The sequence below is a fragment of the Falco naumanni genome, chromosome 8 (assembly GCF_017639655.2).
Source record: "Falco naumanni isolate bFalNau1 chromosome 8, bFalNau1.pat, whole genome shotgun sequence".
Taxonomy (NCBI): Eukaryota; Metazoa; Chordata; class Aves; order Falconiformes; family Falconidae; genus Falco; species Falco naumanni.
The window spans coordinates 23,894,039-23,916,982 of NC_054061.1; the positions used below are offsets into that span (position 1 = coordinate 23,894,039).

A 22,944-nucleotide genomic window follows, 5' to 3' on the forward strand; every position below is an offset into this window, starting at 1 on the left:
AGGCATACTTAGAATAAAACACAGCTGAGGAATGCAGGAAGTGAATTGAAATACAGGAAGACCAACTTTTGCTGAAGAAACTGGAACTATGTTGCATAATCTTGTCAGCAGAAGTAGGATTTTAACTCAATTCAGAATTTAGCTATTATGAAGAGGACAGCCGTTGTTTTATTGCTGTGTGTTGAAAATTACCTAATGTTTAAAATTAGAGAGTCACAGTATTTACTTATCGTTGCAAAACCACTAAGAAAGTATTGTAGTGAACCCATTTGGGAAGTGAAAGAAGGTACTATATCATTTAGGGAAAAATTCTTTAATCTTATTCTTCCATAGCTCAGTTGTCATCAAGAAAATTTTTAGACATGTTAAAAGCAAGATCAGTATCATAATTCTTTGAAATGAATAAAATAGTAAACTATATAGGTATCTCCAAAGCAATAAAATGTAGACATTTTAAAGGTTATTTTTGACATGGATGTTCTTTTATCAATGTGGTACCAATTAAAAGGGCATTGGAGATGTTGTATTTTTTGTCCTAAGCAATGCTACTGTGGCTGAAAATGCCAAAACTCAGGAAGATGTTTTGTTATTAGACAGGCAGGATCTGTCTGTTTAAACAGTTAATAGTTGATTCCTGTGTGCTTGCATAGTTTAATAGAAATCACATATACCAAGAAATCCATGTATTAAAAGGGTTTGCTTTATAACAAGTTTCATCAGCAATAACAATAAATTCTGGCTTAACCAAAAGGTGATACTACTTTCCAATATTATGTGACCAATAAGAAAACAGAACTCAAGGAATATGTTAGTGATGTGTCATAGAGAGATTTTCTTATTCCTAACTGTCTTCTAGAAGAGATGATGTTTTTAGAAGAGATCACCTATTTGTCTTTTTTTGGTCAGGGAAGGTACTAAGAGAAATAACTGATTGCTGAAGTGATCAGGCCAAATCATATTTGAGGTGTTGTTGACAATAACTGATGAAGTGGTTATAAGGCAGATGTAAAATGTGAAGCAACTTTAAAAAGAAGACTTTTGAAAACAAATCTGTCAAGTGAAAATTGAGCTGTATCTTGGGGATTGAATTTTTAAAATTATTTTGTTACAGATTGTTTACCACAAGGACTATAAAGACAATATAAAAGGCAAATGGAGTCAAACTCCATGCTATGATGTTGCAATTGCGAAAATGAATGCAGAAAATATAAGTATGGTAAGTGAATTCTTCAGAAAGTCTTGAAAAGAACAGCTTTATCCTCTGTTTATGTTAACATGGAAAATACTGCTTAATTTTGCCTGCTCCATTTGTGGTATTTCTCTTTTTCTAAATAAGCTACTTCATGGATGTCTGATTTATAATGTAAGTGCATTTGATACATTGTTATCTGTTTGTCTCTGTTCCTAACAGAGAAAATACCAGGAAGACTTTGAAAGTGTAAAAGACCAAATCTACTTTATGCAGACTGAAACTCCAGAGTATGAAGCTAATAAGCGAGTGTCAGATAATGTCAGTAAGGTATGTTATGTGTGCTCCTATTTGTTTAGCTTGAGTATAGTTCTCAAGCCAGGCCAGTTTATGCTGAAACTGTTTTGTCAAGTGTCAAAAATGTTTTCTTACATGTAAAAGATGTATTCTTGTGTGCTTGCCCCTAGGAAGCTTTTAACAACTCCTAGCCATGCTTATGATCGTCCACAATGAAGTAGAATTTGCTTTCAGTGAAGTAGAATTTGCTTCATTGTTTGTTCTGATTATGTTACGTGTCTGATTTTTAGTTGAAACAAATCAATACTGTTTATTGAGACCAGTTAAGCTAGCTGAATTTGGCTCTATATTTTCCTGTTTATTTGTCCTTGCTCAGTGTATCTCAGTGTTGTGCTGACCTGTCTTTTGTTCAAAATACAGAATTTGTCTGGCTTCTGCATATTCTGCAATAGTATATGCATCAGCAAGGGCAATCTTATGCCATTAATTTTAAAAATGTGACTATTCTGAGGTATCAACTGATAGTTGAAAAATGCCAATGTTTGGAGAGGGAATTTAGAGGTGAGAACATCTGCTAAATAGCTCTCGCTTATCTTGTGACCCTGCCTCCCATCTCGTCATGCATACACTCCTGTGGTCTGAGTGTCTTTTATGGTCCTTTGCCATTATGAGTAATAAGTAAAAAACAGGTGAAATTTTCGTGAAAACTTCAAGTTGATACAGGTTAGCGAGCGTTTGGCTTTTAATACTGATTTTTAAAACCTCACTCTTATTCTTTTTACTTTTTTTAAAGGTAAAATACAGAGCAGACTATGAAAAGAACAAAGCTATTGCAGATTATAATGTGCTTCCTGCTACAGAGAACCCACTGCTGAGGCAGTTAAAAGCTGCAGGAAATGCGCTGAGTGATGTAAGTATTATCAAAGTACAGCTGGATTATTTCAGTCATGTACTGACCAAAGTCAGTTCTTCACAAGGCTTCTCCTTTGGATGTCTTAGTATATTCAGTTATATAGACCAACATTTGTTGTGAGATACCACTAACCGGAATGGTGTAGATAAGGAATCATTTCTCCACAGCAGAGTGTAACAATAGCTGTGGGATGTTACAGGGATAGCTAATTATTTTAAGGTTCATTTAGATCCCCATGGAAAATGGGTCACAAGATGACAGTTTTTCCCTTACTGCTTTAAGGAACTTAATCTGATGTCAATAATGATTAAATATGTGGTATTCATATTTATTATATACTGGTTACTGACTGTAATGACTTTCTTGATTTGTCTCTTCTTGCTGTTTTCATCTGTATGGGAAGAGATTGCATATTTCTCAGTGCCAGAAGTTCAAAAACCATCAGTCAGACCTTTCTGTCTTCCCTCACAAACCTAATAGTCACTAAAAAAAGGTTTTTTAAAAAAATCATTGGGAATAAGGTATCATCTGTTTTTCAGTCTTCTGGGAAAGCTTTTCTTCGCAATCATTTCACAATTTTACTCGTGATTTTTAAGTGAGTGAGTTGCAGTGAAATCCACTGCATTATCTGACGTTATTTTCTTTTGCAGAAATTATACAAAGAAGCCTATGAACAATCAAAAGGAACCAGCATGAATTACTGTGACACACCAAAGTTCCAGACTGATACTCTTCTGAAGAATTTTAGTGATGTATGTATTTCATTTATGTTACGTTGTTCAGTACTGATACTCTTGATTACTTTTGTTTATCAACTTGTGATTATATTTCCAGGCAAAATATAAAGATGCATATCAAAAGAATATTTTAGGACACTATTTGGGCAGCTTTGAGGACCCACATCATACACACTGCATGCAAGTTGAAGCTATGAAGAGTGATGTAAGTGTGGTGATCATTCTGTTTTCACCATTTCAGAGAAAGCTCAATTATGGTTTCTTACTGAATGTTGATTTTATTCCTAGAAAAATTACAAAGCAGATTATGAGGAGGAAAAGACAAAATGCTACTTCCCTCAGACCATAACTCCAGAGTATGAAGCTATTAAGAAGTTAGAGCAGTGTAAAGATGTAAGTACAGGACGGTAGGGGTTATCAAGTGACCAACTACATGCAGAGTATCTGCTTCTGAGGCATGTAGAAATTTAGTGATTCCTGTTAACTTCGATGATTTTGAATTTGGCCATATTAGCATGTGTGCCTTTTGAAAACCATATTCATCTGTATTTTAGAGCCTTTTGTGACATCTAGTGATCAAGAGAGATACAGCACAATCTGTTTTTTAACAAGTGAAAACATAAAATGAAGAATGAGTCTCAAGCATTTACCTGCTTAAATCAACATATTTTTACATTAATACTTTAAAAGTACTTTAGTTACTTCGGTAATACTAATTTTATTTACTTACTCAATACTTGGAAAATACTTCAAGCATATATTTGCATAAAAGATACTAAAATGCAGATACTATAATGTGTATAATATATACTATACATTATAATATTTATATACCTATTAAAATATTTTATGTTCATACTTTAAAAATAATTCAAAAAATTATTTGCTCTCTGATGATGTTAAAAAGTAACGTGAGAACCATTGTGACAACAGTGTTTATCTGCGTGCATGCCATAATTGCTAACTATCCCCGGTAACACTACATTGCTGTGTCTTACAAAGTAATTTGGCTTATATGCAATTTCTGCAAGTATGTTTATTGTCTTCCTTCAGCACACCTACAAAAAGCATCCTGATCAAACCAAATTTACTCAAGTGACTGACTCTCCAGTACAGAAGCAAGCAGAGATCAACAGCAAACAACTGAGTGATGTAAGTGAACTTAGAAAACGTTACTGTACTCTGACATTATCAATTACTGCACTGTGGCCACCTTCACTTTATCATCCTATTTTATGAGGACTCCTGAAATGTGTAGGTGGACGTATGTGCATACACACACACACAAGCACAAAACCAGTTGTGTGTATTCGCAGTTCTGTTCCAGTGGAGCATCACCTGGAAATCAGATTTCTTTTAGTTTTTCAATTGGCTGTTCACGTCAATTTTTAGTATGTATGTTTGTAATTTTGTTTATCTCCATCATTCTTAATGTATTCATCATCACACCAGTTAAATCAGCAGAGTTTAGAACATTCACTTGGCAAGGACTAGGATTTAATCTGTGTTTGTGAGTGAGGCAACACAAGATCTTTAAGTTGTGTCACTCAGCATTATTAAGCATTTACAACCTATAAATACTGGGCTGCTAAATTTCTTTATTTTTCTTTGCAGATAATATATAAGTCCAAAGGTCAGGAGATTATTCACAAGTACCACCTCCCTCCAGATGTGCCCCAGTTTATACAGGCTAAAGTTAATGCCTACAATATTAGTGATGTAAGTATATTTTGAATCTAGAGTTTTTGATTGAACTTACTATATGAAGCTTCTGTTAGCTAGAAACTGATCATTCAAAATACATCTTGTCTTCTAGAACTATTACAAAATGGGATTGGAAGAATTAAAATCAAAGGGCTATGATCTAAAAAGTGATGCTATTCCTATCCAAGCTGCCAAATCTGCTAGGCGGGCTGCCAGTGATGTAAGTATATCCTTATTAAAAGAACTGTTTACTTCAAAAGAGTTTACTTACAAAATGTTTGCAATCATGCTTATTAAGGATATTTGAAGGATAATTCTAATTGCCTTTTTTGTGTCTGTTACTAGATATATTTAAACAGTTATTTTTATTGGTGTTCCGTTGCTTCACTAATGCATTTGTATAATTACATTTAGAAAAGGCTGATTCATTATGTAATTCTCTGTGAATAAATAGGCTGTCTTGCACTTCAGTATGGTTAAGGGAGATCATGAGGAGTAGGTCAGTAGTGACAGCTCCATGAACAGTGGACCCCTGAATTCTCTCTGTCCTTAGTTATCGGCCTGGTTGTAAATGAGATGGAAGACTCTAGGACATCACTCTAGGTTTTGGGTGGATTCTTGGGGATGGCCTTGCAGAAGTCCCTTAGTATTTTAAGACTCCTTTCCCTCTTATGATCAGTACAAGTGAAATAATGTTACTTTGAAAGCTAACTGATTCATGTAGCGGTGAAGCGTAAAGAGATATGTGTCTGGTTTTATTAAGATGAATGGTCACTGACTTAAATGTGAGGGATACTCTGTAGAAAACAAAGGGTAGTCTTTACTTTTAGTTTACTTATTGATAAATTACTACACTTAAGATATTATTCTCTGTGTTCTATTATATTCCAACAGGTTAACTATAAAAAAGACTATGAACTTGCCAAGGGTAAACTCGTTGGCTTCAAGAGCCTCCAAGATGATCCCAAACTCGTTCATTATATGAAGGTAGCCAAGATGCAGTCTGACCGAGAGTACAAGAAAGATTATGAGAAAACAAAAACTAAGTACAACATTCCAATGGATATGGTCAATGTTGTTGGTGCCAAGAAGGCTCAAGAAATTGCCAGCAATACTAATTACAAGAACCTCCTACACCACTATACTTATTTGCCAGATGCAATGAATGTGGAGCTGACAAAAAATATGATGGAAATTCAGAGTGATGTAAGTAAAACCTCCTGAGAACAGAATTTTTTTTTGAGATGCCTAAGCAAAAACCATGAAAACTCAGGAGAGGTCCCTGAATATTTTTTTTCTAATTCCTAACTTTTCAAATGTTGTTTTCACTTCTTTATTAGAATGCATACAAAGCAGAATATAACAACTGGATGAAAGGCATTGGTTGGATCCCCATTGGCTCACTAGAAGTAGAAAAAGCTAAAAAAGCTGGAGATGCCTTGAATGAAAAGAAATATCGTCAGCACCCAGACACCATTAAATTTACAAGTGTGGTAGACTCTCCGGTAATGGTCCAAGCCAAACAGAATTCAGTTCAACTCAATGATGTAAGTAGAGGAAAAAAATGGGTGTTATAGTAAAGTAGAGATGTATCCACTGAAGAGTTGAGCATTTTATTTGAAAATTTTTAAAGTGCTATTAGCCTAAAGTGTTTCTCTGTTGTCATTGTTTTGTACTCTGATTTTGCCTAAGTAATTTCCTGGTCTAAGTCTGCAAATGCCTGTGGAAATCATGTGGCTCTTTCAGTTCACATCAGCTGATCCTGTCCATTTATATTTTGAGTATATTTGAAATACATTTGATTTAAGAAATGTGAATTTTCGGGTTGGTTATTGATGTTTTACCACATACAATAATGAATGGATTAGAGAATATTTGATGAATCACAATATGCCCTTCATTATAAACCAGCAAGCTTTATTTTATGTTACACTCTCCTACCATCCCTTATTATCCCACTCTTTCCAAAATGGGGTTTTATGTCCATTAAAGAGCTTTATTTTACTGAGTAAAAACTGCATAGAGCTTTTAGGATGTGTTCCTTCTATCAATAAGATCAATTCTGTATGAAAAGTGCAGCCTCAATCTTTATGAGATAGATGACTATGTACCTTCATTTTCAAAATCAAATATATACAGTGAGCTGGGGCTAGCTATACAAGGACAGGTGAATTTATTTCTGTATTATGTATTTTACAGAAACTATACAGATCTTCTGGAGAGGAAGTTAAACATAAATATACTCTTACCCCAGATGTCCCACAGTTTATCCAAGCTAGATACAATGCAGCTAACGTCAGTGATGTAAGTGACTTCTTTACAATATGCTTTACACATTGTTAATGAATTTTTGAGTAATATGTTACGGATACACTCATATTGCAGATTCCTTTCAGTGATCTTCAGATCAATATAATCAACTTGTATCACTATAATTTTTCATTCTTGGCGTCATTTGAATTTCCAACCAGATACCATTTAATCGTGTGATTATTTAATCAATTTAGTTAATAGATAAATCTGTTCTCATGAATGAAAACTGATAAATGTGTATGATCCCCACTGCATCTGCTTATAAAGTACCTGGAGTAGCTTAGGAGTAGCTTTGACTTGCATATGGTTCATGTGATGACTAGGTTCTCTAGAATAATATGGCTTATCTTTTTTAGGTGTATTATAAACAAGACTACCATGATCTAATAGCTAAAGGAAACAATGTGTCACTTGATGCTATTCCAATTACTCAAGCCAAGGCTTCAAGAAACATTGCTAGTGATGTAAGTATCTATTCCAGGTATGCTTTTCTTAGGCATTAAGTAAAAATGTTTTCTGTTACAGGCCATATGGTAGACCTCATATGTTGCACAACTCTCACTAGAGTCTGTATTATGAGAAAGATTCTTAGTCTTTCCCAAAGGTTTGGTTTGTGCAGAACTTACTTCATGGTCATCTTGTTTGCTTTAGATAGGCAAATGCTATTGCACTGTGTTCTTAACCCACTTTTTGCAGAAGAAATGAAGTCAGTAGTTCTGGCTATCATTTTGTGATGTATTTCTGGAAAATACACTACTTCTTACAGACCACGAGGCAATATGTGATAAGGGTGCTTTTGGCTATACAGTGGAGCATGCCTTACACATGAATCAGATGGACTTGTAGTGGAAATTGTATAAAGTGGGATATGTTTCAGTGGTTTCATGTAACTAGAGGAAGCTGTCCAGTCACACTGCCTTTGTTGGCTATTGCTTTCAAATGTTTGAGAAGGATTGCCTCAATTATGCTGGTATTTTTAATATACGTTTCCACGTGGGAATGCTTAGGAAAAATTCTCCCTTCCATACAGGAGAAGCTAATGTTGATAAATCTTATTGTGGTGTGTATAACCTGTTGTGTACAGGCTTAGATGGTGGAGCAAGAAAAACTAAAGTAAGAACAGTTGCTAGGTGTACCATTTAGAAGAGTTTGTCTTTCTGAACTGTTTGAAGCTTTTTTTTCCAGTGGAGGTCATGAGAGCTTTTCTTTTCTTTTTCATTACTGTGGACATCAGTAGCCATGCCACAGTACATTTGATCTCTTTCCTCTGTTTCTAGTATAAATATAAAGAAGCATATGAAAAGGCTAAAGGAAAACAGTTTGGCTTCAGAAGCCTGCAAGATGACCCTAAGCTTGTCCACTACATGAATGTAGCAAAGATTCAGTCTGAGCGTGAGTACAAGAAAGACTACGAGAAGACCAAGACTAACTATCATACACCTCCTGACATGTACAGTATCCAGGCTGCTAAACAGTCTCAGGATATAGCTTCTAATGCCCACTACAAAAATTTGATTCATCACTACACTTACCTGCCAGATGCCATGGATGTTGAGCTTGCAAAGAACATGATGCAAATTCAGAGTGATGTAAGTATTTCAGTGACTGCAATTTCATGGATGTTTTCCTTCACTCTGTGAAAATAAAATGTGATTTTATATTCAGGGAAAATTGCCATTACTGTATGGGAATGGTCTGGTTTTTTTATGTCTTGGGGAAGATCATTATCAGTTGTTGGTGGTATTTAGAAATATCAAATTCCCGGTGAGTTCAGCTCAACAGGATTTTGATGTTGGCAAATCAGTGAAGGGCAGGCTTCTGGAATATTGAATCTGAATGTACTTTTCACATTTCCTCAGGAAACTTTATTTTGCAACTAACAATTTCATTTTATGCTTTAAGACTTATCTTAAGTTGTCTTGCTTTCTCTTCACAAGATAGATATGATAGTGTAGTTGGACTATCATTAACTATTTAGGATGAGGGAGTGGAAACAATGTAACTATTGATATTATTAGAAATACATTCTGGAGATCTCTAGCATAGGAGATCTCTCCTGGGACCTTCTCAGTCCTTCTTGCAGATACAGAATTTCAAACAGTTGCCTGAGCAATACATGGTTGCACTCTGCACACCTTTGTGTATGGATCCCTGTGGAGGACCACTCATTTTAGAGTTAAAACACAGAAAGGCCTTAAAAATGAGTGTCCACAATATCCTTGCATTTAGGCTGTGCATTAATCCTGTCTGAATGTTTATACGGGATAACCTTCTGCATATCTTGTAGCCAGGATAAATTTTTCATTTGCAGTCTGTGAATTCTGCATATTTTACTGTAGGAGGAACCATAGGAAAAAAACCAAAACCTGAGCCTCTGCTCTGTGAACTTTTGTACAAGGCAAATCTCACAGGGTCTGCTGAAACGCAGAACAAATTAAATCATGTTAAATGGTCACTATGTAGTCGTTTAGAAGTTATTAAGAATTGAAAGTTCATGAAATTTTTCACATGCGTAAAAAAAAAAAAAAGATTAGTAAATACTGCAGGGATGTTACAGTTTAAAAGAAATTAATAATGAATCAAAAATACAATAGCTTATTTTCTTCCTTATAAAATCACAGGGAAACATAAGAAATACCTGTTGTTCCCTTCAAGAATTTATAAATATTTCCTGCTAATGTAGAACACATTAGCTAGAATATGTGACTATTGTTTTAAACAGAATTATTCCAGTTCTGTGGGAAAATCTTGACCCATGAGGCTTTATCTCCTTCAGAATGCATACAAAGAAGAGTATAACAGCTGGTTCAAGGGTATTGGATGGAGTCCTCTCGGTTCTCTGGATGTTGAAAAAGCTAAAAAGGCTGGAGATGCATTAAATGAAAAGAAATACCGTCAGCACCCAGACACCATCAAATTTACAAGTATACCAGATTCAATACCAATGGTTTTAGCTCAGCACAACACCAAGCAACTGAGTGATGTAAGAAATGTTTCATTATTAATGCAATATAGTGATTTTATTTTTTTACCATATTTATGATTTATACGTTATGTCTGATAGTCCATCTAAATAAAAGTTAAATTTTAAACCTGTAAAAATAGTAAAATTGCAGTTTGATGGTAAGAATTAAGAATTGTTGCATTGTTTCTGTTTGTGAACAGTAGTATTACCTTACCTACCTTGTACTTGTCAACAAGTATTTGTTTATTTTTCCTTGCAGGTAACATATAAGCGAGAGGGTGAAAAAGTAAAACACAAATACACCCTGGATCCTGATGTTCCTCAGTTTATTCAAGCCAGGGTCAATGCCTTCAATTTGAGTGATGTGAGCATATAACCAATAGTTTGTTCAATAATATATTTATTTGTCATTTACTTATAGCATGAATACATGAAAATTATTTTTGCTATTGATATTGAATATATAAATGCACAAGCTCTGAATTCAGCTAAACTTTAACTTCTAGAAGTCAATGAGTTTCGTGCTTGTTAAGCAGATTTCTAAATTGTCTGAGCACCCATGAATGTAAATGCATTTCAGTGCTTTATTGCCAGACTCCTTGGCTAGACTGAATGGGAAAACCAGCATGACTTATTGTTCAGATTCCTATAGGTCTGGAGAGTTATGTTATCTACTTTTATGTAAAACACATTGCCTAGGCAAGCAGTACAAGTTTTCGTGTTCCTTCCTGCTGCTGGGCTTACAAAGGAAATTAATTCATCCAGTGGAATGATAGCAATGCCTTTTTCTGCCACTCAGCTACTACTCTGCCTACTTTCCGTCACTTCTTGTATCCATCCAGCCCCATAAAGATCTCCACTGATCGATTTAATTGCCTGCTCAATATTAGAGTTTTTGGTGGCATTATCAGGCCTCCAGCAACTAGGTAAAAGCTGACATGTCCTTTAACAGCTTTGAAATACTGTCAGTCTATGGAGATGTTAACTGCTAACAAAAGATCAGCCAGACTGCTTTCTTCAGTTGCTTAAGACCACAAAGCCTGATTTTGAAGCTAACAGGAGAAATTTCTGAAGGTTCAGTCAAATGAAAAAGCGGTTTGCTTAAGCAAGGGCAAAAATGCCACTGATAGTTGTTCTGTATAAAAACTGCAAAAAAAGCTTATGGAGTTAATGATTTTAGCTAGATGAATTAAACTGGTTATCTTGAAGGACTCTCCTATCTTTGTAGTAGGTTTATCTATCATAATATTACTGTAGTTTGTGTACAGGTTAAAATTTTTCCTTGCAGTTGCATAGAATAAACTGAATATTGTGATTCCTATAACAATAATAAAAATATGGGCTTAAACAACTTTGATAAAATTGCTAAAATTCCTAATATTGCAAACTCATACCTTTTTTTCCCTATAAGGCTAACTACAAAGCAGACTGGAAAAAAACCATCGCCAAAGGATATGATCTGAAACCAGACGCCATTCCTATTATTGCTGCTAAAGCTTCTCGAAATATTGCGAGTGATGTAAGTATAATTTACATAAAGTGGAATACATACATCTACTTACAGCTCTCTGTAGCATATTGTGCTATATAATGGCATAGAGACACCTAACTGTGAGAAATGAAACTCTTATGATACTGTGAAATAACAATTCAGATGTTTACATGAACCTCTGAAAAAAACCTGTTTCTTTGGAAATGCATCGTAATGTATGTGAATGCTGGTGAGCTGGGTTTTTTTGTATGGGCTTCAATTATTCACCAGCTTATTTGAAAGTTAATTTGTTATAATTTACCTATGCTGTATTGATGGAGGCCTGTACTTCTACTTGTCTAGTACTCCTGGAGCTGTACAGAAATGTGGCTGTTTTCAGGCAGCTGTGTCAACTGCAACAGCAAAGTGTGGTGTGCCATCTGACACAAGCCAGGAAAGGAGATCTGGAACACAGAAATAAATACACTAACTTTAGCAATATGCTGCAAATGGCTTCCACTCCCCACTTAAACATGCCTCCTTCCAATAGCTGAATATTGGGATATCTAGTTGGTAGTCTTGGGCTTTTCAGTAATATATTATTATGCTAGTCTTTTAATTGAAAGCTGAATGTTCCTGGGACTTAGAGGTCTGTGGAAGTAAAATACAATATGGCAGGGGCAATGCCAAGGGAAGGCATGTAACTGCATATCTAGATTTATACAGGGGTATACCAGAGGTCAAGACAAGCTGGGAAATCCAGCAATCCTCTCTTCTTTTTTGACCTGAATAATCCTATGCTGTCTGAAAAACAATTTACAAGTGTGTAAGATGAACTGCAGTTGTTAAAATACTGAATTTCAAAGTATTAAAATTATCAAAAGTATGTTTTCTTTTTCCAAAGTTGGTAAGGTTTTCTTTTCCTTTGTCTCTAGTACAAGTACAAGGAATCATATGAGAAAGATAAAGGCAAACAGGTTGGATATCGTAGCCTGCAGGATGACCCTAAACTTGTTCATTACATGAATGTGGCCAAAATACAATCAGATCGTGAATACAGGAAAGATTACGAAGTGAACAAGACCAGATATCATACTCCTTTGGATATGTTCAGCGTGATGGCTGCCAAGAAAGCCCAGGAAGCAATCACAGATACTGGCTATAAACAACCAATTCACAATTATACACTCTTACCTGATTCTATGAATCTGGAGCTATCAAGAAATGTGATGCAGCTTCAGAGTGACGTATGTAATGATTAATCAGCTCATTTTTATCTTCCCATAGTGAGTGTGTTACACTATTAACCTTTTAAGGCTAAAAAATGAACTATATTGGATTAACAGTAGATTAAGATGTAAATGTCTGGTCTGGAACCCTGTGTTTTCCTAAAGGTTATCAGAATTATGTGTAGCTGATAAGTTCTAGGGAACTTGCCTAGCAAATAACAACTTGCTCTGGATCTCTTACATGTTTGTCTAATTCTCAGCAAATGAACATGTTTTTCTAATTTGTGTATTTTTGTGGTTGGATTTCTAATTACAATGTGTTGTTACTGTGATTATTATTTGTATTGTCAGAAATCGTAGGTTATGTACAGGGTCTAAATTCTGACTATATTTTATTTGTTTACTTAAAATATCTATTATGTATGATTGTATTATATCTAGGGATTTAAGGTTTATTTATTTTGTTCACTTTTCCTTCCTGCCTTTGTGTTCCAACAGATGCATATGCCATGCATGAGAAGGATTCATAAAAACACTTTGTAGTTTCCATTGTTTTGTGACTTGTTTCCATTTTTTTCACTAGTGTAACTTTAACATCTGCTTGTTTATCCAGAAAGCGTTTCATTTAATCTGCTTTATTTAACAGTGTTCTGACAAATCTGAAATTCCCAAAAACATTAATAATCTGTTTGAAAGTGTTCTTCAGATTCTAAACATTGTTTGGAGAGGGTAATGTGCATGTTCCCATGTACCAACAGGTAGAGGATATGACCTTTAGACACTGTTCTTTTCAAACACAGAAATTTTAATCTCAAGGGTTTTTTTGCTTCCCCATTGTACTTTTACCTAGCCTTGCTGAGTTGGCTGAGCTTGCTTGGCTGTCTAACTCAGGATGTTTGCAAGGAAAGAAGCGTGATACTTGACAAATTTTTCCCTGTATACACATGCTTTGAAAGTATGTGGTCTTTTTCTCAGACTCTAATATTCTCCCTGTTGCTTCTAACACTGCAGCTCAGGAAGAGGTTTTATTTTCAGAGCATTTTTGTACCTTTATCTGTTCTAAAAGCCATGTTGTATAGTATGATTGAATAGGAATGGTGTATATTCAAGATTGTGCAGAACCAGGCCGTTAAACAGAAGTTGTTGATACCAATTCTCTCAACTAATTCTACTGCCAACTGAGTCTACTAACAAACAAGAGTGTCATTTAAAAAATTATTACATTTTTGTCAGATTTTCATATTTACCACTCAAAGTTTGTTCTAATGTCTGTGCATTTGGTTTGTAGTGTAAGTTCTGCACATTGGTTTAATGAAAAGATTTTCTTTATCCCTAACTCATCAATAGTTGTTAATTTTATGCTGAATTTGGAAAACAATAGCAGTTGTAACAGGCTTTTCTAAATTTTCCTTCAAAAATGAATGAACAGGAGAAGTTTCAAGGCTTTACCTGTTTTTATGTATTTAGGCATTCTGATTTTCCTTGTCTCACTGTTTTTCATTGTTTATTTTTTAAAAGAATCTGTACAAAGCAGACTTTAACAACTGGTTGAGAGGAGTTGGCTGGGTACCAATTCAGTCACTGGATGTAGAAAAGGCCAAAAAAGCTACAGAGATTCTCAGTGAGAAGAAGTATCGCCAGCACCCAGACAAACTGAAGTACACTATCACAACGGATGCAATGGAACAAGTGTTAGCTAAGCAAAATGCAAAGACCATGAATAAGGTGAGAATTTGTTCAGGTGATTATGACTGAGCTGAAGACTGGGGACTTTGTCTTACAAAATTGTGGGGCAGGTGCATTCCCACTGAAGACACTGGAATTTCAAATGGTGTAGTGGTTTGCTTGGTTAAGACTGGACACTACAAGATGATGGAAGCCTCAGACTGTATTCATAATTAAAGGAGTTTCATTTTCTGTTTATAAAGGTTAAAGATTTATCTTCTGAGTTTATTATTGAGCATATCTTCTCCAGATTTATAGGGCTTTGGTAACCTTTGCTCTTTTTCTGCAGGAAGTTGTATTCATGATCAGTGAGCTGAAAAAAACCTGAAACTGTCAATTTTGGACAAGTTTCCTTGAAAAGTGGTGTTCTTTAAATTTGTTCCTAGTTATCTGGGACACCACTCATAGAATGGTTTGTGTTGGATAGGACCTTAAATATCCTGTGGTTCCAAGCCCCCTGCCATGGACAGGGACATTTCCCACCAGCCCAGGCTGCTCCCGGCCCCATCCAGCCTGGCCTGGAGCACTGCCAGGGGTGGGGCACCCACAGCTGCTCTGGGCAGCCTGGCCCACCGCCTCGCCGCCCTCATAGGGGAGAATTTATTTCTAATATCTTATTCCTTATTCCATGTTTGCCATGGAAAGAGGGTGTATGAAAAAAAAAAATTATGCATTCTATTAAAGCAGAGAAGAATGCACACTGAAAAATTTCAGTTTCAGTATTTATTAGTTATCAAAACATACTTTGCACATTTCTCAAATGAAGTGCTAAAGAAAGAGGAGGAATATTATATTGCCACTTGGGAATTGCATTTGTGAAGATTATTTGTAGTCTTTATGGAACTTGACTGTATGGTAAAATATTTATTGCAAATAAGAAAAACAAAACCAAGCTCTTATTATATCAATGCAACGTTTTTTCAATGCTAAATATTACTTTGTACTTGCAGAGGCTCTACACCGATAAATGGAACAAGGAGAAAACCAGCATTCATGTTATGCCAGATACTCCAGAAATTCTGCAATCTAGAGTGAACCAGATCACAATGAGTAATGTGAGTTACTGTGCTTACAGTGGGCATTCAGTGTCTGTTGCATGGATCAAAAATTAGTGTAATTTTAATGTCTTTTTTGAAAACACTGAAATTCAGATGTAGGGTACTTCAGAAGTTCTGCTTTTATAATAGAGTACCTATTCTCTTTTACATCTTAAATTAGAAACTTTACAAAGCTGGATGGGAGGAAGAAAAGAAGAAAGGTTATGACATGCAGCCAGATGCTATTCCAATAAAAGCAGCCAAAGCCTCCAGAGATATTGCAAGTGATGTAAGTTTGATTGTGTGACAGTACTTAAAGTAGCTACAAAGACAGAACGTTTTCAAAGTGCTGTTATGCACAAATCTGTTTGGTTTTTTTTTTCAAGCATCTTGAGTTGTCTAGGTTTTAGTTATATGCTTAATGGGATAAACCTTTGCAGTACTTGCTCTCCAGTGGAATAACACTGAATTGTGCTGTTTTGCTCTTTGTTCAGCAAGCTGTTGAGCTTCATGTACCTGTATTCAGTGGGCTATTTTGTAAGACTGAGTATGTTTAAATGACTAAATCTGAGATCTTGTGATGAAAAGGAACAAATATTTTCTGTTTTCAGAGATAAAATTGAGCTTAATAGTGCATTTTTTTTGATTTAAGTTTTTGCTGTTTTTTTCCGGCTGTCAGTATAAATACAAACTAGCCTACGAAAAAGCGAAAGGAAAGCATATTGGGTTCCGCAGCCTTGAAGACGACCCCAAGCTGGTGCACTTCATGCAGGTGGCTAAGATGCAATCTGATCGTGAATACAAAAAAGGTTATGAGAAGGCAAAGACTAATTTCCATACTCCAGTTGACATGCTCAGTGTTGTGGCAGCCAAGAAAGCACAGGAAGTGGCTACAAATGCAAACTACAAAAGCTTGATCCATACCTACAATGTTTTGCCTGATGCTATGAGTCTTGAATTAGCGAGAAACATGATGCAGATACAAAGTGATGTAAGTCATTCTTCAGCCTTTGCATTGCGAATACAATGATGCTTAGTTTATGAAAACTTACTGTAAGATAAATAGTACTATTTCCTTAGTGAAAATATATACTAAAATGTAGTAAATTAAATGAGACCTTCAATGGTAGCCACTGTATTGTTCTAAGATTCTGAAATATTAAATTATGCCTATAGCTAAAGAATTTGGGCTCAGAAATAGGTAATTTTATGTATAACGTAGAATGGATATTTACTGCTTACCTGTCCCATCAGACTCTTCAGAAGCAATACTTGTGTGCAGGCCAAGACAGGAAAAGCTTTGCTTTTCATTAATAGTTTTATCTTGTACTTCCAAAAAAGATATCTTTTCGGAAGGAGGGGAAAACAGCTAAGTAGCCATATTCTCAGTTTTTTTGGGATGTTTAACCTCTAGAGAAGAGAGCCCTTTTTTTCTCAATATAGTGACCCAAAATAATCCCCCCCCTTCTTCAGGAGGGCCTTAGCGTGTGAGTAATCTATATACATCATAAAGAAGATCTGAACATTGTATAAAAGGTGGTGTAATAAAATATCACTGTAACAAATGCATTTCTATATAAACCTTGAATGCATCCTGATGCCATTTGTTTCTTTTTAGAATAAGTGCATTAGAAACCTAATATTCATTTAACACAGAAAGAAATGTCACAATTTACAGACTTTTTCATGCATCTGGTAATTTTCTTTTCTTTCTGCCTCCAGAATCAATACAGAGCAGAATATGATGAAAGTATGAAGGGTATTGGATGGATGCCACTGGGATCCCTGGAAGCTGAGAAAAACAAAAAAGCAATGGAAATTGTTAGTGAAAAGAAGTATCGCCAGCATCCAGACAAACTGAAGTATTCTGTTCCTATGGATTCTATGAACATGGTCTTAGCTTTAAATAATGCTAAAATCATGGATGAGGTAAAAAAGTGTTCATCAAAATTAATTTAAGTTTGCAGAAATAAAAAACAAACTATAGTTAATGTAATAGTCAACCTTACTGCATGCATAGCTTTGAAAATTGTCAGTTTTGACAGCTAATGAATATGCTTGTGTGTAAGACCTTTGATATACCTGAAAGTAAAGCATGACCCTAATATTTCTAAGTTCTAAGAAATACATATGGATACAGACCTAAGGGTCACATCTTATTAACACAGTTTACCCAAGATAAATGAGTATAGACTTCTAGCAGTTTAAATCTGTAGGCTAAAAATACTTGAGCAATTCCTTTCACAAATAGGATTCAAACTTTTAATTGTAGTCTGCTACATCTGATGCCTGTTATGTTAACATGAAATTGTTATATGCTATGAATGCTTTTATAATGAGAGATTTATTTTCTGATTCTCCTGCTGAACTGATGTAATCCACTGGTGTTCTTTAGAAATGTCTAGACTTCATGTGCATTATAGTTATGGGACCATCAGAATCTTACATGCACTTGCCTTAGCTCTGTTTCCTCTAAGAAAAGCTCTGTTGCCTCTCTCAACTGAGACTTATTTTCCAGGAGATAAACTAATTATCTTCCACCTCCAACAATGTTTTCTGTGTACCTTTTTATTTGTTGGTTAACCCCTGTAGGTGGCTAAGCATCACACAGCTCACTTCCTTCCCTCTAGCACAGTGAGATGTGGGAAGAGGAAGGGCAGAGTAAAAACAAAAAAACTTGTGGGTCAAGGTAAAAAATGTTTAATAAGCAAAGGAGAAGTGGAAAAAGAGAGAAAGAAAACAAAACTAAGTGATGCAAAGGCAATCACTTGCCACCTCCACCTGGGTAGACTGATGCCCAGCCAGTTCCCTAGCAAAAGAAAAGAAAACAAACGCCACAACTTCCCTAAACCCGCTCCTCTCCCTTTTTATTTGCTGAGCATGATGTTATATGGCATGGGATATCTCTTTAGTTAGTTGGGTTCACCTGCTTGGTTATGTCCCCTCCCAGTCTCTTGTACACCCCCCCAGTCTATTCACTTTGGGGGCAGAGAAAGCCTTGATACTCCACAAATACTGTTCAGCAACAGCTAAAACATTAGTGTGTGACCAGCATTGTTTTAGTCACAAATCTAAACCACAGCACTGTTTGAGCTGCTGTGAAGAGGATTACCTTCATCCCAGCCAGACCTGTTACATTTTGGAACCTATTGTTTTCTGCTGCTTGATGTGCTTGAATACACTGCTGGGCAAAGGACAAGCAGTAAAATACTGCAGCAAGATTTTTATTTCTCCCACTTTTATTTTGATCTCAGACAATTAACTTCATAAGAGCTATTCCTGATTCACACTGCTTTTAGGTCCTAAAATAAAAAGACAAATGCTCCTACCATGTTAGTAGTCACATAACTGTAAATAAAGTTTATATTTCACATAGGAAATACTGTTTAAAATTGTTTTATTTAATCTTTTGGTTATATTGACATCTCTTTTTTCCAATCCTTCCAGCACAAGTACAAACAAGCATGGGAAGAAGACAAAAAGAAAGTTCATATCACACCAGATATTCCACAGATTGCTTTAGCAAAAGTTAATGCATTTAATTTAAGTGATGTGAGTACTGTTTGTAAGATTATGACTTTGCTCTCAGTTTTTCTTATTAGGAATAAGTGAGATGACAACTTACAAAAGTCTGCCTAATTCTCACTTTGCTAACCTGTAGTAATTTCATAAAAAGCTATCAATTTTCCTTTTCCCTGCTTTCCTCCCCAAAATTAAATACCAAAAGTTGCCAGTAAAGAGCCATAGTATTTAGAGTCAGATCATGAATTCATCATGTAGGTCATTAAAATATAATAGTTACCAACAAAATAGTAGTTTGAGTACTATCCATGTTTGTTACTGTATTTGTTAATCTGTTTCCCCATGCACAGAGCTTTGTACTGGTTTCATAATTCTTGCAGATTGAACCTATTTTTTTGGTAAGAGATGGTATTATAGGCAGTTTTTCAGTAGCTGGTTGTTTAATCTGCATATGCTAAATACAACATTGTTTGTAATTGCACACATCTTTAATGTGCACATAAATAGATCTATTTAGCTCTCTTTTTTAAAAGCTGATATCCTTATAGATGTAACTTTTCACCAATGTTTATGCATGTGGGAAACAAACATTGCAATTTCTTGCTCTTTTGTTATAGGTTATTGTTACTGATTATAGTGCAGTCCAGCTGCATTGATGTATGAATACTAGGATTGAAGTTAATTTTGTGGTTTACTTTTTTAAAGGATGTTTCTTTTATTTCTTTTCACAGAAAATGTACAGACTTTCATTTGAAGAATCTAGGAAGAAAGGATATGATCTCAGAGCTGATGCTATTCCTATTAAAGCTGCCAAAGCTTCTAGGGATATTGCGAGTGATGTAAGTTCTTGAAAGAGTAAATAAACAATTTCAGATATTGCAGAACATCAATTTCTTGACACAATTCAATTTTATATGCCAAATATATATATTCTCTTGCTCATAAATAATTCTGACGTTGATCTATATTCTAGCAGGAATAAATAGCAATTTCTTCATTAGAAAGGTACAAAAATATATGAGGGACTGTTAGTGGAGAAAAAAGGCAGTTCTTTTCTCAATGCAATGGTGCTTGGATACTTTATGAATGTATGCTGTATATTTGTAGTTTAGACAGAATGTCAGAGATCATTCTCTAGAAATATTTGAAAATACGAGATTATTTTTACTGCTGTGGAACAGTTGTCTTTATTCCTTTGCTGAAAGTATCATTAAATTTCTTGGTGCAGAAAATACAAACTCCTGTAATCAGGACTGTTCTGATATCCTTTGTGTATCAGTAGTGATGAGGGATTTGCTACAGCAGGGGCAAATCCAGCCTGAGAGGGGTGAAGTTAGTGCCTAAGGACATGTTTAGCCCACCTTTCTTTTTTTTTTTGATAACCTACGGGATGTTGCAGCCACTGCAAAGTCAATTTGCTCTGCCACTGCTCTAAGTCTTAGGGGAAGATAGTTCTGTTTGGAGTTCTCTCCCAGCAGTAAGCAGTGAAGGAATTGATACTTGGTCTGTGTAGTTCATTGTCCATGGTTGATTAGAGATTGAGGAAGACATTAAGAATTTGAACTATTGGTTTTATTAAACAAAAAAATACAAAAGATCTTGGGGAGTGTCTTGAATTTTTTTAATCATTTGAACGAGTGAACCTAATGGAAGTGATGATTAAATCTTTGATGTTGTGGTTAGTCTTCAGATATGAACTCAAGTATTTTGAGTATGGTGCAGACTACCATGGAAATAGTTACCTAAGCAAAATACTGGAAAAAGGATAGGATAGTAACAGAGCTATGTGGGTTAATGTACCTTGATTCTAGTGTTTGTGATACCCATACTAGCTCTAAGATAAGCTATCTCTAAACTATAGTGTGAAAAAAAATAAAAGTTCTTTTCCAAAGAACTGTCTTTAGTGAACCAGGTCTTATGTGTTCCTTTGCCTTGTGCTTCCTGTCAGTGTGTTTCATGTTTGCATTGTATCATTTAATATTAAATTAGAAAGCAATTGAACCCCAGGTTACATGGAACCTTATGCAGGAGCAGAATAAACTGTTGTAAGGAAATTTCATTTATTAAGAAAGTGTTTTAAATGTACTGCTTTTAAAAGGGATGCTAGGCATTTGTTTTGCCTTAGAGTGCACCCTAAGAGTAATTGGACAAAGCTACCACCTCTATATGATTTGTGGTGTTTTCTTAACAATATAAAAATCTTATTTTAATATAAGTTGGGGGGGGGAGTTTGCGTGTGTGTGTGTGTTCCTTACAAGATAGATATTGCTTATTAAACAAATGAAGTAGAATTAAAAGTCTCCATCTCTGTTTTCTTTACAGTATAAATACAAATTAGGTTATGAACAAGACAAGGGAAAACTTGTAGGCTTCCGCAGCCTTCAGGATGATCCCAAACTTGTCCATTATATGCAAGTGGCTAAGATGCAGTCTGATCGTGAATACAAGAAAGCTTATGAAATGAGCAAGACACATTACCAAACACCTTCTGATGCACTCAGCATCGTGGCAGCTAAGGAGGCACAAGATCGTGTAACCAATACTAACTACAAACGACTGATCCATCAATACATACTTCTACCAGATGCAATGAATTTAGAACTGTGCAGAAACATGAATCAGATACAAAGTGATGTAAGTTTCTGTTTCATTTCTGACATTCACAGCTGTGACTTTTTTCCCTGTTTTTTCATTATGACTGTGTTTTGGAAACAGCAGAATTCTTTTGTATGAGACATTTGTAAATTGTAATCTTTCCTTTTGTATTCTGTTCGGCAGAATGAGTACAAGCAGGATTACAATGAATGGTTCAAGGGTATTGGTTGGAGTCCTGCTGGTTCTCTGGATGTGGAGAAATCTAAGAAAGCCACAGAAATTGCAAGTGATAGGAAATACCGCCAGCATCCCAGCATGTTCCCCTTTACAAAAGAGAATGATTCCATGGACATGGTCCTTGCAAAGCAGAACGCAAATGTAATGAACAAAGTGAGTACTTATAGGGAAAATTAGGCAGACATTTCATATAATCCATTTCAATAAACAGTCTATAAGTCTCTGTCACCACCTTTATGTAGCAGTGTTTCCCTGGGAAAAACAACTGTCACTTACAGGTTCCTCTTTTTTAATTTCTTTTCTTAATGAAACACTCAGTTACTGATAAATAGCATTGATTAAATAAATCTTTTCTCATTTATCTCATTGCTACCTCTCCAACCTCTATCCTTCTCATTCTTATATACAAATTACTAGCCCTTTATAATTGGATTCATTAGAAGCAGGACTGGATCCTAATTAATCTGATTCTGGATTAGGTCATTACATAGTAAAATAAATCTCAGTCAACACCTTCATCTTTTTACCCATCCATATCCAAAGTGTGCAAATGGAAAGGTGAAAACACCAAAAGAGCCATCTTTTGTCATTTCTATTAACAGATCTCATGTTACTTTTTTCAATAGCGTGCTTATACTCAAGCTTGGGAGAAGGATAAAATTCAGGTTCATGTGATGCCAGATACACCAGATATTCTACAGGCAAAACAGAACAAGGCGAACTACAGTCAGGTAGAGTTCTTTAATACTTCCTATTACATTTTAAATTAATATCTACTTTCTTCAAATTTTAAGGTGCCTCCTTTTTCAAAATAAGTAATCAATTTGTGTCAGTTAGAAGAAACAGAATGGGGAATATAGAACGGAGACAAGAATTTTTATGTGAGTAACATTTTCAGAGTAGTAATAAGTACTATCTTCAGGCTAGCAAAATAACCACCTAAATTACATTATAGTGTATGGGAAATATAAGTCCTGGTTTTGAAATCTGTATGTGTGTGGTCCATACTC

At 35.3% G+C, this 22,944-nt stretch overlaps 1 protein-coding gene across 1 annotated transcript in view; it reads left to right on the forward strand.

Annotated features, from left to right (window-relative positions):
- The window catches only part of NEB (nebulin), a 131,236-nt gene that overhangs the window by 12,697 nt on the left and 95,595 nt on the right, over window positions 1-22,944 (forward strand). The window contains exons 10-33 of the mRNA XM_040602846.1: window positions 1,112-1,216; window positions 1,412-1,519; window positions 2,280-2,396; window positions 3,050-3,151; window positions 3,234-3,341; window positions 3,425-3,529; window positions 4,190-4,288; window positions 7,040-7,144; window positions 7,510-7,617; window positions 8,431-8,742; window positions 9,930-10,136; window positions 10,378-10,482; window positions 11,530-11,637; window positions 12,525-12,836; window positions 14,337-14,543; window positions 15,494-15,598; window positions 15,762-15,869; window positions 16,260-16,571; window positions 17,303-17,509; window positions 19,028-19,132; window positions 19,834-19,941; window positions 21,425-21,736; window positions 21,881-22,087; window positions 22,561-22,665. Of these exons, the coding sequence (XP_040458780.1) occupies window positions 1,112-1,216; window positions 1,412-1,519; window positions 2,280-2,396; window positions 3,050-3,151; window positions 3,234-3,341; window positions 3,425-3,529; window positions 4,190-4,288; window positions 7,040-7,144; window positions 7,510-7,617; window positions 8,431-8,742; window positions 9,930-10,136; window positions 10,378-10,482; window positions 11,530-11,637; window positions 12,525-12,836; window positions 14,337-14,543; window positions 15,494-15,598; window positions 15,762-15,869; window positions 16,260-16,571; window positions 17,303-17,509; window positions 19,028-19,132; window positions 19,834-19,941; window positions 21,425-21,736; window positions 21,881-22,087; window positions 22,561-22,665 (3,777 nt within the window). The remainder of the gene's footprint in view (window positions 1-1,111; window positions 1,217-1,411; window positions 1,520-2,279; window positions 2,397-3,049; window positions 3,152-3,233; window positions 3,342-3,424; window positions 3,530-4,189; window positions 4,289-7,039; window positions 7,145-7,509; window positions 7,618-8,430; window positions 8,743-9,929; window positions 10,137-10,377; window positions 10,483-11,529; window positions 11,638-12,524; window positions 12,837-14,336; window positions 14,544-15,493; window positions 15,599-15,761; window positions 15,870-16,259; window positions 16,572-17,302; window positions 17,510-19,027; window positions 19,133-19,833; window positions 19,942-21,424; window positions 21,737-21,880; window positions 22,088-22,560; window positions 22,666-22,944) is intronic.